The sequence below is a fragment of the Pyricularia pennisetigena genome (genome assembly GCF_004337985.1).
Source record: "Pyricularia pennisetigena strain Br36 chromosome 7 map unlocalized Pyricularia_pennisetigena_Br36_Scf_7, whole genome shotgun sequence".
NCBI classification, from domain to species: Eukaryota; Fungi; Ascomycota; class Sordariomycetes; order Magnaporthales; family Pyriculariaceae; genus Pyricularia; species Pyricularia pennisetigena.
The window spans coordinates 1310271-1325901 of NW_021940919.1; the positions used below are offsets into that span (position 1 = coordinate 1310271).

At 43.1% G+C, this 15631-nt stretch overlaps 4 protein-coding genes across 4 annotated transcripts; 2 read left to right on the plus strand and 2 right to left on the minus strand.

The window, feature by feature from the left end:
* Positions 1-213: 213 nt before the first annotated feature.
* Positions 214-1444, minus strand: PpBr36_09990 (uncharacterized protein; the record flags this gene model as incomplete). Its single annotated transcript, XM_029897105.1, has 3 exons — positions 214-281; positions 368-839; positions 1019-1444. 3 exons carry the CDS (start codon positions 1442-1444, stop codon positions 214-216), a joined length of 966 nt encoding a protein of 321 aa, XP_029745276.1.
* Positions 1445-2243: 799 nt separating this feature from the next.
* On the plus strand, positions 2244-2960 carry PpBr36_09991 (uncharacterized protein; the record flags this gene model as incomplete). Its single annotated transcript, XM_029897106.1, has 2 exons — positions 2244-2441; positions 2508-2960. Coding segments are annotated over 2 exons (651 nt in total), but the record flags the coding sequence as incomplete, so codon positions are not given.
* A 524-nt stretch (positions 2961-3484) lies between these two features.
* PpBr36_09992 (uncharacterized protein) lies at positions 3485-4281 on the plus strand (the record flags this gene model as incomplete). The annotated part of the gene is made up of 3 exons (XM_029897107.1): positions 3485-3526; positions 3617-3694; positions 3784-4281. The coding sequence occupies 3 exons, from the start codon at positions 3485-3487 to the stop codon at positions 4279-4281; spliced, it is 618 nt and encodes a 205-aa protein (XP_029745274.1).
* Positions 4282-4543: 262 nt separating this feature from the next.
* On the minus strand, positions 4544-8461 carry PpBr36_09993 (uncharacterized protein; the record flags this gene model as incomplete). Its single annotated transcript, XM_029897108.1, has 1 exon — positions 4544-8461. One exon carries the CDS (start codon positions 8459-8461, stop codon positions 4544-4546), a length of 3918 nt encoding a protein of 1305 aa, XP_029745273.1.
* Positions 8462-15631: the final 7170 nt, after the last annotated feature.

Genomic DNA, 15631 nt, shown 5'->3' on the forward strand with positions numbered 1-15631 from the left:
CCAACCCGCTTTTCTGCCCCTGAATTAACCCAGTCAAGGATGAAGCAAGTCTCACTGCAATCATCTGTTGCTAAGGCTTGACGAAAAATCACAACTGAGGTAGGCGAGTATCAATTTTTTTGGCGCAGAGCATGACTAAATGCCAGACTATAACGCAAAACTCAGGAGTAAATCTCGCGGGGGCCTGAAGCGACACAATCGATAGTTATCTCGTTACCAGCGATGTCGCCGCCGGTAGTTCCGCGAAGAGCCAGAATACCAAGAGGAGTAGGACGAGTGGTCTGAGGCGCAGATAGTCAGCCATAATACGTCGACTCCGGAGATATGGTTTTTCGGATGTCCTGCATTCCGCGCAAGGCCTACTTACCTCTCGCGGGGTCGATGCCTAGTTGATCGGCAACATTGACATATCCTTCACAGTTTAACGGACCATCCTTGTTGATATCCTTGACCAAATCATCATCTCCCAGCCACTGGCTGCGACAGAACGGACAAGTAACGTTTCCTTGGCCTCTGCTGCCGGTTTTCTTTGTAGCGGACCACATACGGAAGCACAGCTTGTGCATGTTCTGTCCGCAAGCTGCTCTGCACCAGACAATCGTGGAATTATCACGTTCATTGCTACTCTCGGCTTCAACTGCCGGCAGTAGCTCGTCGAAGCATATAGGGCAATCGCCCTCAATCGGCTTGCGATTCTTGCTGTCTTGCGACGATATTGATACCTTCCCTGACTCGTCAAGTGGCGGCGGTGCCGTGGCAAAGATCTCGCGGAGCTCGCTGTCGAGCAGGGCGAGCTGGTAAACGAGCTCGAAGCGAGCATGAAGCACGCGAGACATGACCTTTTTGTGTATGTAAGCGACTGCAAATCAGCCATGATAGATTGATAGCATGATCAAATCATGAGCAGGCTCCTTTTCATAGGCAGCCACGCCACCAAGGTCATTGCGCATTCACTGTTGTCAAGCAGATCACAGGCAAGCAAGAGCAAGTTAAGATATTTTAATATAAAGGCACTTACAAAGAGCCAATGCTTGCATTGGTTGCCTGCCAAGGCGTGAGGACAGTCGCATGTTGGCTGTTGAGAGATGTGAACATGATAGATGTTGCCGGTAGAGCCGGTCAACTCGACCACTTCCTCCGGGCTGGAGTCGGTCCCGCATCGGGTCCGGCCGAGGACGAAGAAACGCTGCGAGGTTGCGCGATCGTACACATCGTAAAAGGCCTGAGGTGGCTGTTTCCGAAATTTCCTCAGCCGCTTCTCCTCTGAGATATTGACAACTTTAGGCCGCTTTGTCGACGACGCTTTGGCATAGGATTGGGTGGAAGAGCTTTCGTGATGGCCCGCCGATGATGACGATGATCCATTTCTCTCAAGTGCCTCCCGAGTGCGTTTGCGGGTCAATCGACCCTCGGAGGGGAGGGTCTGGTTTGCCTGGACCCCCATGGCGTAAGGAGACGATGCTAAAAAAGAATTTAATTTTTTATTTTTTATTTTTTGTTTTTTTTTTGGATCAAGTCGTCAACCGAAGGTTCCAAGATCGCGAAAGATAGGTTCGTTCGATGTAACGTGAAGCCACAAAAATGGTAGGTGTATCTTCCTACTTTCCTACCTATGTGAGGGAATGCGACGGGGTCGATCCTGTGAGAAATGAACAAACAGGGTCCCACCCTGCAAGATCGGGGACATGAATGCGAGTACCTCGATTGCCATAGTATCTTTAGTAAGCAGGTATGTCATACATACCCCAGCTTTCTTTGGCCATGAGTTCCAACACACCTACCGAATTATTAACTACGGTACTCTCTTGGCTTGCTTGGGTTTCCAATGACCCAACCCACTTAGATAAGCTTCCGTCACCAGCGATCGAAAACAGTCTAGGCACAATTTTCGATCCGGGGACTTTCTGACCTACGAACAAGTATGAATATTCCGGGCCCATTGGATGCTTGCTGAACATGATGACGTCAATAGCTGTCATAGACAACTAAGGCAACGTTCAGACAATTTGGGCTAAGTTATCTTATTAGAGGGAGATTCTCTCGAGTAATATGGTCAGCTCTTGGTGGGACGCAGAGTTCGTGCTTGCGTTATTATCATGCTATCCATTCGTACCCTTCTTCACAGCAAACAAATATCTTCTCCAGCAGCAACAATCAACCGCTTGCGACCCTTGTTTTGTACGAGAGTGTCCGTCACCTCACATACCAGCTCAGTAATCAGGCCTCAATCAATATTATTGCAGCCTTCAAACTTGCGCACAATGTCGACCAATGCCACCAATCTCAACCAGCCTTCAGAGACGGCACAAGCGCAGTTTCAATCGAAAGATGCCAGTAGCGCATCGTTTTCGTCCCTAGGCATCAGGAACACTAACATCAATGAGGCTGAAGGGGTCAAGCTGTCTGACAAGCAGAAAGTCGTTGTTGGAAGCGTGCTCGATGTAAATAATAAGCTTTCTCGATTTCACGTTAAAATGCTACACTTGCTGACAAGATACTTTGGACAGCTGTTCGAGGGTAACCCAACCCTCAAACACTTTTCGCTCTGGAACCCTGACGCTACATTTGAAGATCCCATCACCAAGGCGGCTGGCGAGTCCAAATACAAGGCGCAATGGTATGGTCTGCCTGCCATCTTCCACCCGATAAACTTGCAATCTCACAAAGTAATCGACTCCGGCAACCCAATCCGTCTCGAGGTGTCCAATAAGTATGTGGTCCGAGGCATCGGCAAGGAGCAAGTCATCGACAGCGTTGTCGAGGTTTTCTTAAATGACCAAAACGCCCGGATCGACAAGGTCATTGACAAGTGGAACGGCAAACTACCCGACAACGTCATTGCCGACGCGTTCCGGAAGCTGAACGCTGTAACTGTACCTATGTTTGTGACGGTCCCCAAGACGGAAGAGGAGGACATGAAGATGAAGGTGGCTAGAGATAAGGAGAACGAGAAGAAATAGGTGATTAAGGTGCACAAATGGAAACAGTGGGGAAATTAATTCCCGTGGTCTACTTATTTTTTTTTATTATTATTAAAAAAGAGGCATTTTCAAAGCAACATTGTTCTTTTTGGAGAGTTGAAGACTTGCTCTTTCGTAGAGATAAACTGAACCTAAAGCGCGGTCACTCTTTTGCTCGTACAGATGCAAAAGTTCACAGAACGTAAGCACGTGAGAGATGGACCATACCAAATGATAATGAATGCGTACATACCCCACAATACCTGCCCCACATGCTCTTTCCCACAGCGTCACTTGTTGCCTGCCCCTCTGCCAGGTTGCTCAATCCCAATGAACTTCAGCCTGCCTGATTCCGAACAGTACTTCCCAGCAAGCGGGAGGCCTTGAATCAGCGGCATCTTCCAAGACGACAAATCACCCTACAAATAAACAGCCCACGGCGTGCTTTTCCAGACTTGACCTATCTTCTTCGCTGATCCATCACTAGTCAAAACGTTCCGAATAATTACGGAAAGGTCGCCAAAATGTTGTCTAACAAAGAGATGAACGATAAAATCAACGCCCGGGTATGGCAGCACCCAGCATCTTCTCCCTTTCAATCGGTCTCCTAGACTTTGACCGCGCAAAACTGACCTGCCACCCTTACTCATCTCTAGATGATGGAAAAGACCCTCACCCGGGACAAGATCAAGACTGAGAAGGAGATCGCAGCCCTGAAGAAGCGCATCCTCGAGGTATGCTAGCATACCGCTCTCTGCCATTCACAGCCCTCGGTCCCCTTTTCCCGCCCTCCCTGGCTTAACAAGAAATCATTGCAACGCAGCTTCTCAAAAAAGGTCGCATCTCTGAGGCCGAGATGGAAACCGACACCCTTGCCTCGATGGAATCCATACTCGAGGTGCAGCACATGAACGTCCTAGAAGCAAAGCGCGCCACCGCTCAGCTCGCCACCGCCGCCGCCACCCGCAAGCGCCTCGAGATGAACGCGCGCATGTCCAAAATCAACAATGGTGCCAACTCAAACGCCTTCAAGATGCTCGAAGCCATCGAGGCCGACAAGGCTCAGAAGGAGCAGGCCGCTATGAGCCAGCGCATCTATATGGAGGCCATGACTGAGGGCTCTGGCACGCAGGTACCACACGCCCGTCGCCAGGAGCTCTGGGCACAGATGCTCGACGAGGCCGGCGTCGACGTCGGCGAGCGCTTGAGCGAGGCCCAGGTCAGCACCAGGGAGCCCGAGAGGGAGAGTGCCCCCGAAGAACCAACGCCCGAGGTCGAGAGCGACTTGAACGAGCGCTTGAGGAGTCTGCGGGCCATGTGAGACTGCACTTACCAAGGAACGTCATTAGAAAGCCGGGTCAGATAGCGTGCAGGTGTTGTTTCTGCGGTATGCCATCCAGCCTTGGAATTAGAACGACACATGAGGCACATCTTGTTTTTTTTTTTTTTCCTTTTTTTTGGGGTCTTAATTTGGGGACAATGGCGTCACGGTTTGGCGAGGCAGGCAAGGACCGGCGTTCGGGGCAATCATTACATCATTTCTATTTTGTTTATACCTGTCATAGTGAATCAAGGACCTACTTCTACATGTACAGACTGGCGACAGCGGTGATGTCGCGCTTGATCATTTCCTGCGCTGCCTGCATCTTTTGGTATAGCTCCGGGTCTCCAATAATCCTGGCCGCGTTTTTCACCTCACGGCACGTCTCATCTAGACGTGTGATTGTTCTCACGATAGTGCCCTCGAGCACCGGGGTTAGGTCCGTGATGTTCTTGAAACTCATTCCCCGGGCCCACTCATACACAACCTCCATCAACCCGAACCGCGGACGACTCGCAAAGTCGGCCGACTCATCGCCTACCTGCAATACCTGGTGCAGTGTCTGGACATTGTTGACCTTCTCGCTTATGGCAACGATAGTTTCCAGGCCCTTTTGGAGGCGCGCCGTCAGAGCCGGTTCCGAGTCGGTCCGCTCCTGGAATACAAAGCAGGACAGCAAGCTGGCGATCTCAGCCGGCTCATAGTCAGCCAGCACGTTGTCTAGGATTAGTTCCGTGAGCACCAGCTCATCGCCGCTGTGAATCTCGCACGCCACCTTGCCCTTGAGCTGGATCCGGGATGACTGGTCGATAAAGTTGAGTTCCCGCAGCACCTGTATGCGCTGTTCGTAGTCGGGCAGCAACTGCAGGTTTTGGTCCGACAGCGCCTGGCGCAGCTGCTGGATATTCTCTTTGATCAGCCACTGGTCGTGGCACATGGCGAAGTGCTTCAGGAACTGCGGGCAATTCAATGCCTTGGAACTTGAAGCCTTGATCTCCGCCTCTTTGCGCTTATTGACGAGTTCTTGGAACTGCAAGTTTCGTAATTTGGATAGATCCGCCTCAACCCACCATTCGGCATCCCACTTGGATGCGATTTGTCTTAGCTGTTTGGTCGCTCCTGCATGTGCATCTCCTCCCTGGAAAATCTCGGGTACAATGCCCCTGGTTATGTGTCCGGTAAGACACTCGACATCCGAAAGCGGCACGTGGAGTGTCTTGTAAGAAACGCTCCGCCTGTTGGCCTGCGCATGCAGCGGAGTGTAGTATCGACCCCAGCCAGGAATAAAAGGTAGTATGTCGCTGTTGTCGCGCGACTCGCGCAAGTTTCGGATGCCACAGACGTGCAGGGCTGGGCTGGTCATACCGCTCTTGGTACTCGCCCCTTCAGAGAGCAGCACACCAGCGGTGCGCACGCCGTCCTTTGAGTATACAACCAATCGGCCCGGGCTGAACATCTTGCGCCCGATCGGGATGGCGATGAGCTTTGCGTACAGCTCTTGGGTGAGCTGGCGGTAGTCTTGCGCAGCCTGGTGGCACTCGTCCATGGAGCTATCCTCGTCGCAGATCTTGCACGCGTCGCGCTTTACCTTTGCGAGGTCGGCTTCTGACAGCTGGACGGCTTTCTCGTGTTCGGGCAGAAGTTGCTGCGTCGCGTGTTCGGAGAAACTACGCTTAATCATTTCCTCGATCTTGAGAGCTTCGACGCGCAATAGATTTAGTATCATATTGTACGTCAAACGGAACTGTGACCGTAATTTTGACGGCTCGCCTAGAATCATCTTGTTCAGCTCGGCCACTGGCGGCGCCTCATCCCCTCCGCCAGGGGGCACTATAATGACCGATCCGACTGTGTCGAGTCCTCGTCTGCCTGCTCTGCCGGCCATCTGTGTGTACTCGCCAGGGAGAAGATTTCGGAACGAATGGCCATCGTGCTTGCGGTATCCTGAGAATACAACGGTGCGAGTGGGAAGATTCAGCCCCATGGCGAATGTCTCTGTGGCGAAAAGGACCTTGACCAGTGTCTGTGCGAACAAGATCTCCACAATCTCCTTTACGATGGGCAATAGACCACCGTGATGAACAGCAATCCCGCGAGACAAAAGCCCTCGTAACCGTATTATCTGGGGAAGTACGCGATCCTCGGGTTTAAGGCGTGCAATAGATCGTTCAATGGTCATGTGGATAGCGCTTTTTTCGTTGGCAGTGCAAAAGTCTTGGTTTTTTAGTGCGTCTGCGTTCTCTTCGCACCGCTTCTTGGAGAAGACGAAGATGCAAGCAGGGAGTAGCGTGTTGTTCTTTAGGTAGTTTACCAGGTGAACCCAAAGCGTTTGGTCCTGGGCCCTAGAGGTGAATCCGCCTTGTCGTCCGGCTCGTCCCATGTGGCCAGGGGCGTGGCTGGCTCGTGGAGGACCACTACTGCCTCTACTGCCGCCGCCTCCGCCGCCTCTGGGCCCGCCCCGACCCCCTCGTTGCTGACTCTGCGGACCTCCTCTTCCACCGCGGCCCCCGCGCTGACTGCCAGCAGCACTCGCGGCAGCACCATTGGCAGGCAGCTTCACCTTGTCTTTGCCTTGAATGGCATTGTTAGCATCCTTCCAACCCTTTTCGAGAAACTTCTTGTCTGAGTCGACAATTTTGTGAATAGTCTTGCCACCCCAGAGATAGTGTTCTAGCGGAACGGGTCTTTTGGGAGTTGAGATAACATATATATCCCGCTTCTTTGTTCTTCCAACCCAAGAGGCAAACTCATAAGTGTTTGGGACGGTTGCCGACAGCAGGATAAGCGACACATGGTCGGGGAGCATGATGATGACCTCTTCCCAAACTACACCACGCTCATAGTCGTTGACGTAGTGAACCTCGTCGAATATAACAAACTCGACGTCGCGGATCATATCAGCACCGCGGTAAAGCATACTGCGTAGAATTTCCGTCGTCATAATCAGACAGCTGGCCTCAGGATTGATCTGAACATCACCCGTCAGAATTCCAACCTCGTCAAACGTCTGACGGAAGTCACGGAATTTTTGATTGCTCAAAGCCTTGATGGGACTGGTGTAGATAGCTTTTGTCATGTGGCGCGCTGCGAGTGCAATGGCATACTCGGCCACTACCGTCTTACCAGCGGAGGTATGCGCCGCCACAAAGACACTGTCGCCGTTCTCCAAGTGGTAGACGGCCTCCTTTTGGAAGGTATCCAGTTCGAATGGCCACTCACGCGCCATGTCGGGTACCAGCTCGCGAAAGTTGGCAAAATCTCGCTTGACGTCCACCATGTGTGCCCACTCTCGCCCTGCATTGCGCGCCGAGGATGCAGCCAGCTGTCCACGCGGCTCCAGGGCAGGGAACTCGACCGGCAGCAGTGCATCCAGCTCTTCATCTTCGCCACCGCCTTCGGGCATACCAGGGTCGACCCCTTCGTTATGTGTCTTTTGAGATGCAAGCGCGCCAGGTCCCGTATCCTCGTCGTCAGCACTGGGCGGCTCCTCGGGCTCCTGATCAAGCTCGTCCATTACGGCTACTTCCTCGGCCTCATCCACCTTGCTTTTCTGCTTGAGGCTCAAATCTATGCCTCTTGACAAGCCCGGGGCCACCTGTAGCAACCCATCTTTGTCCCCAATGGGTATGATTCGTTCGAGTTTACTCTTGCCATCTGCAGCGTTAGCTGCGCTGGCGCCACCACGTGCACGTAGCAACTGCTCATCGAGAGCTGCTGCAGCCTCGACACTGTCCAGGCCACCCGGGGCAAAGGGGAAGAAGCCAGCAGCACCCCTGACGAAATCGGCATTGTTACCCGGCTTGCGCAGCATTGACGTCGAGTTCTTGGCGGTTGCACTGGCAGCGGGCACGGTGACAGTGTGGTAGCCTACAATGCGGCCCTCGAGGCCCTGGCGCTGGAAGCGGACGACGCTGCGCGACTGGGTGGGGGCCATGGCGAACAGGTCGGCGTAGTCGACGGGAGCTTCCCAGCGCTGCTGCAGCTTGTCAAGCCATTCTGTAGAAAATATTGGGGATGGCGTGAGGTAGTCGCGTTCGAGCTTGGCGCGTATATCCTTGGGTTCTTCCCTGCGACGCTTGCTAGGTGACTGTTGCTGGAAGAGAATCTCGTCAATTGGCTCAAAGTCATCGCCTCTCTCCTCGAGAGCCAGCCGGCTCATTGCCTCTTCGAGGTCAGCCATACACCCTTAGTTCCTGCTTGATTCTCTGCAGGCACGGCGGAATATGTCTGTGTTCTTTTGAAAAGGCGGCTGTCGAGAAAATTGATTTGGTGCAGGGTACCAAGAATCAGCTGAGGGAGGAAGCTTTGAATTGAGCTTCGTTGACGTCGCTTGGATCTGGTCATTGTAAATCCAACCCCACCTTGCTTAAGACTGTGGGGTGGGATTCTGGCGAGCGTTTGCCCCGCACCTGTCCTGCATCCAATGAGTGGTGGTGATCCCGTGATTGATCAGGTGGGATCCACCTGCATATTTAGTCAGAAAGCGAGCATTCTCGTAGCCGGGATCTGATCCCGAAACCAACCCCCAATCAAACAAGTTTTTGGCCGATCAGCCAGCCCTTAAAAATCAATTGTAATCCTTATTTTGTTATTTTCTTCTTTTTTATAATAACAAAAATGGGACAAAATTATCCTATTATCGGAATTTTACCCTAAATTTTTTACATTTTGACCGAAAATCACACCTAAATACGTTTGAAAACGCCCCTCGAACGGACTAACCGACACCCTTTTTATACGGCCCCATTTAAACACCCAAAAAATTAATTTAAACGGCGAAATCGACGATTTCCGAAAAAATTAATTCCTATTTATTCCAACTATTTCGACCGGCCGGTAATACCAATTTTTTTCGGTATTTATTTTCACGATACGAACATTAAATTCCTAAACCTATTCCCACGATTTCACTTATTCGGTTAAACTTTTTCCGTTTTATATCGGTAATTTGGAAAAAACAAATTAAACCTATTTTCCCAATTAGGGAAAATAAAAGCATCGGACACCCTCCCTTGGCCCTGCTATTTTTTTAAAAAATTTATTTGAAAAAAACAGGAAAAAATTATTAATTCCCGCCCCTCCCGGAAAAAAAAAACCATCGAAAAAGCATATATCCCTGGAATATAAAAATAAAAAACCGGAATTATCCTTATTTCCGTTAATAAAAAGTTTAGTTCGTCAAAATTCGGAAAAGGAACCACAACCGCAAGTAATTATTTAAAAACAAAATCGAACTACGTTTTACACACCAAAAAAAGGTAATTTAAAAAACCTTAATTTTAAAAAAACAATATCAAATTCCCACGAAAACTCGGACTCGGACACCATTAGGATAACACTATTATTCGGGTTCACTTTTATGGGGGATAAGTAGGAGGATTTTAAAATTTACATCGAAAATGTAAAAATTTAGACCTATTATTTGGTGAAAAAAAACAAAAAACCCGAATAGTGGAATATGCAATATTAAATATTGTTTAGGCAGGGTTTGAAAGGCAAAACCGAATATTGGTACAAAAACCTAATTACTATAAATATTGAAAAGAAATTGGGACATTTTGAAAACAGAATTTTTTAAGAAATTTAAACCTAAAATCTCGTTTCAAAAACGAACCAATATACTGGAACGGGAAATTGCTCAACAAATCGCGACTTTTGGTAAAAAATTAAATAAAGGATTTAAAAAATATTTGGAAAGGGTTTAAAATTTCAATTTCCGTTTATTAGCCGGGATTAAAAATAAAACGAACCGAAACAACCTTACCCTTAACCTTATTACCAAATTACTTAATAACATTAACGGAATTACTTTGCAGTAAAAAATCTTTAACTTTTTGAAAAACCTGGGATTTATATTTTGGAAAAATAATTATTTAATTTTAAAAGCGATTTTTTCCAGGATTTATAAAATAGTTAAAACAATAGCTATAAATATTTTACCCCAAAAAAAACACGATTATACCGAATTTAAGGAAAACGGCCTTAATCGGATAGCTAAAAACCTCGCAAATATTGTAAATAGTTTCAGGAAATTATAAATTAATTATTAAATCGGCCGCCCTAGCAGGGCTCCTTAGGGACGTGGGATCGAATCGGGGGATTGGAAACCCCGCCAAATACAATAATAACAGGTACCACAAACCAATTAAAAATAAAATATTTAAATTCGAAATAATTAAGGCAAATAAAGAAACCGAAAAACGTAGGGAATTATCCCGGGAAATTTAAAATGCTGGAATTGCAATAAAAAAGGCTATATGGTTGGAAATTGTCCTTACCCCAAAAATGGATAAACCTACGTTAAAAATGCCAAAAAATTTCAGTTTTCCCGACGTAAATATAATTAATTTGTTCCAACTATTGGAGCTAATTTAATTGAAATTCGTCGGATAAAAATGGAGGATATATTAATCGTCGACGCAAATTCTACATATTTATTTAATAATAATTTCAAAATTTAGGTTAAAAATTTCGAATTAAAATATACCCAATTTGGGATGGATAGCAAAAAATGTATAAAAATTTAGGGAAAAAATTATCCCGTTAAAAAAACTTAGAATTAAAACACCCGATGGAAATATAATCCAATTACCAAACCTGAAGGTAATAATTAATCGCAACCCACCCCGATATTTCCCCCACCGCCAATCGAAAATTTTTCGGATAAAAAAATGGATAATATACCCATTTTCAAATTTAAACGTCGGGATAACGCCAAATTGAAAAAATTGGCCAGGAAATTGTCCGAAATAAAGGTAAACAGGAAAAATATCCAAAAAATTATCCGGAAAACTCGAAAAATAGCTAAACCATATTTTAAAAAAAAAATGCTAACAAAAAACCTAAAAATGCTAAACCATTGGCGATTAAAAGCGATCCGGATTATTTAAATTAATTTAACTTCCTGGAAGAATTAAGCCAAACAATTATTCCTGTTCCGATTATATTAATATTGCGAAAAATGCTATTAGCCCATTGGGAATTTTAACAAATATTTAAAATAACCAAAAATAGAGGACAAAATTAAACCTAAACGAACCGAATCGAAACTGATTTCCCCAATGTCGAAGGTACCCTAAAAATAGGGGATTGGATAAAAGGGTTAATAAATATTAAATGTATAAAAAAAAGGTAAAATTACCCTTTTTGGGTTAAAATAAGCATAACCTCAAATATATTTTCAGGACGGACGAAATTAAAAAACCCAAACTCCAATATTTTCAAATAACTTTAAATAATAAACATACAATTTACACCATAGTTAATATAGGATTAATTGTGGATTTTATCCCCCCGGGCGTGGTAAAAAAACTTAAATTACCGACTACGGTTTTCGAAAAATTATAAAAAGTTAAAATGGCGAACGGTATTTATTAAAAAATAATTGAATTTACAATTATTACGTTTTAATGCGGATATATCCTAATCCCCATTTTCCTGTGGGTAATAGGTGGACCTTTAACCAAATCTTTTCTGCTGGGATAGAATTTTTTTAAACGAATTCGTGCAATGGTTAATTTTATTATTAAAATTACCATTTTGCGGGATCGGAATGGTAAAACCTTAATCGTCCCGTTATGGAGTACGATTAACAATTGCCCGGTTTTATTTGGAATTAAGCCCGAAAAAGGAGGAACTTAACCCTATATTGGACCTAACGAAATTAAACCAAAAAAAAAAGTTAAATTCGAGGACGATAATAATAAAACCGCAAATAAAAATAAAAGGATTATTTTTATATTGTATCCACCCCTAAGTTGGACAAACGAAAAATTAGCCTGGTTAAATAAACGATGGAAAAAAAAAAAAGTTAGGGAATTTTCCCCGTTTTTTTGATTATTAAAAAAACGGACGCCTGTAGTTAATATGGTTAATTCCGGGAAAATAGGGGATATTATCGTTACTATAAAACCAGCCCCAAACGAAAACGTTTTTGTGGAATGGGATAAAACAGCAATTATTAAAAAGCAAAAAATAAAAATTTAAAAAATTATAAACCAATATAGTGTTAACGATTTTGTTAACGCCTTTAAAAAAATACCCAACGCAAAAGGCGATCCTTGGAAGGTGAAAAAAAAACCCCAATAACGAAAAATGTTAACAAAACACCAATATATTATTAACAAATGGTTCGATGGCGTTAAAATAAAAATTGGAAACGTAGCTAATACCCTTAATTGTTAAATTAAAATAAAAAAATTATATTATATATAAAGGGATTATTTCGTTAATAATATACAGGAAATAAAAATCACAAATATAATATAACACGACATTATTTTTAAACTAAAAAATACCCCGGTGAAACTCAAGCAGTATCGGTATACAGGTAAACAAACTAAATGGTTTTACAAAATAATTCCCGATATAAAAAAAGCTGGGATTATTATGCGGTCGAACAGTTTTTGGGCAATACCGACGATTTTTCCACCAAAACCTGGAACTCCCGGCGAAAAGCCCGTTTTTAAAATAGTGCACAATTACAAACGGATTAACTCCATAACGATTAAATAATAATATCCAATTTATTATATTATAATGGATATTAATGCACTGGTTATAGCAGGTTAAAAAAACTATTGCAAATCTAACATTTGCAATAAATTTTGGGGGGTACCCATAAACCCCCATCACATATAATTTACCGTTTGGGTGGGACCGAATGGTTAATGGGTATATATAATATATTTTTAAAATATATGCTGTTTAATAAATATTTACGTAAATTTTGGAAATATGGTTTTCGGATGGTTCCCCAAAACGGTAATGGAGGGAATCGAACTGGTTAAGTTCCCTAATATATTGGGAAAGGAAAAGGACTTAGGTTGTACTTTAATTTTTTATATCGACGATTATACCATATTAAATCCCGATTTCGATTTTCTTTTCAAATATATGCATAAAAAATACATACCTAAAATCGCTTTCAGACCCATGGCACTATTAACCAAAAAAACGGAGTTTTTCACACGTACCGTGGAAACGATTGGATTTATAATCCAGGACGGTATTGTAACTCCGGCGGAAAAATTTAAAACAATATTTTTAAAATTTAACGAAAAATGGAAAAAAACACCACTATAATCGTGGGAGGATTTACAGGCGGCTTTATTCGTCATTTTTTTCCTGCGCATTTTTATCCCAGGAAGGGCAGCTTTAATAACCAAATTTAAACAAATTTTTTACAAACGAATACCCAAAACCATTTTAGGAGGAAAGGAGTTAACAGTTTGTAAATGGATTAAAAGGGAGATTCCGCAATGGTTAAATAAATATAATAAAACGATTAATTAAATATGCAAATCGGTAATTAATAACGCAATACGAGGTATAAATTTTAAAAAGCCCCTTTATTTGGCCATTAATACCTGTGCAAATGGATTGGGTGCCGTTTTGTTCCAAATACTTTAAAGACAGGAAGTTTATAATGTTAAACAATTTAATAACATTAAAATTAACATATTTATAAATTTTTCGTTACAGGAGGGATAACGGAAATATACATTGCCCAAATTTAAAATATATACTATCCTTAAAACCTTAAATTCGATTAAATAGGTAATATTGGCGACCCTTTTCCGAATTTAAGTGTATATTAATTATTAGTTAATCCGGGAATTATTGGTTAATAAAACGGTGGTATATAAAAAACTTTATTCGTGGATTAAACGGATTAATAAATATAATATCGAAATTTATTATCGTCCCAATACAGACAAAATTATCGGGATAATTGATGGACTGTCGAAATTAAGGCCGCCTTTTGCTAAACCATTGCCAAAGGATCGAAAAACACTAACCTGGGCCAATCTGGTCTGGGGCATAACCGAAAAAATAAATTATAACGAAATCCTGGGGCAGGTAATAATTGGGGTGGAAAATAACAAAAAAACCGATTGGTTTTATAAAATGGTAAAATATTTGAAAAAGGGGGAGGAATTTTTTAAATAATTACCCAAAACCCGAGCGAAAATTATTAAATAAAAAGCAAACCGATTTATGGTTAAAGGACAATATTTATACCGGAAAAAAAGTAACGGATCCTGGGTAATATATTTTAAAAACAGTGAAATTTTGGGGATTTTCAAATGGGTTCACGAGGATTCGGGATATTATTCACAAAAACCCATAATGCATTTTTTAAAAAGTAAATTTTAATAATTAACCAGGAATAAAAATGTATAACGATATTGCGCTAAATGCGAAATTTGTCAACGTTTAGGGGGACGGGAGTTTAAACTTCGTTATAGCAAAACCACAATTCTAATATTTATGGAATTGGTGGGAATGGATTTTGCAGGACCAATTAAACCTATAATAGCAAATGGTTATTCCATAATTTTCGTCGCGGTGGATTATTTTACCCAATTTATCCTTATAAAATCCATAGAATATCCAGCAAAAACGTTAAACGTGGGGAACGTTTGGTTATTCGATTAATCCCCAATTATAGGATGGCTAATATTAATTATTATTAACAACGGGAACCATTTCGCCAATATATTACTAAAATAGTTTTTTAAAGCAAAAAGGACCTCCATAAAATTCGGATTTATTACCTATCCACAAACAATTGGATTACTTGAAAACACAGTTAAATTATTAAAAAAAACAATTACAATAATGGGTTTTAACGACACCCAAAAACCGTTGGCCCTATTAATACTTAATAATACCGAATTTCGTTAATAAAATTAACAGCAAATATATTAAACGATTGGGCACGTTACCCGTTATAACTATAATGGGGATAATATTATTTAAAACCCCCATAATTTAAATAAACCCGGATTTTTTGGATTTGGTTTTAAAAAAATCTGGAAAAATACTGGATAAAATTAATAAAGTGGAGGAAGGCCGGGCGAACCTCATTAACCGATTGGTTTAACAATAAAATAAATGGGAAAACGGGAAAAAATACCCGGTTATTATTCCGGGAACGTTGGTCCTGGAAAAACGAAATAAACAAAAAATTAACAATTCCAAATTGGAACCAATTTGGACCGGCCCGTTAATAGTGGTTAGCCAGACGAAAGGAAGATTAATATTACAAATACGAAAACGAGGAAATAATAGCCTGGGAATTGGTCCAATAAGGAAAATACATATATACGACATCAGGATTTGGCGAAAACCTTAAAAAAAATATCCAGGCAAAAATAAGGGCCAAATAAATCAATTGGAAAAAGCCCTTAAAAAAAGTAATTGGGATTTGAGGGAGTTAACCTGTTCGCTACCCTGCGGTTTCTAATTACGTACCAACACCTTATTTCAATCTTCCTTCATTTTACATTCAGATTCCGCTCACTAACTGGATGGCCGAAAAAAAAAAAAAAAAAAAAAAAAAAAA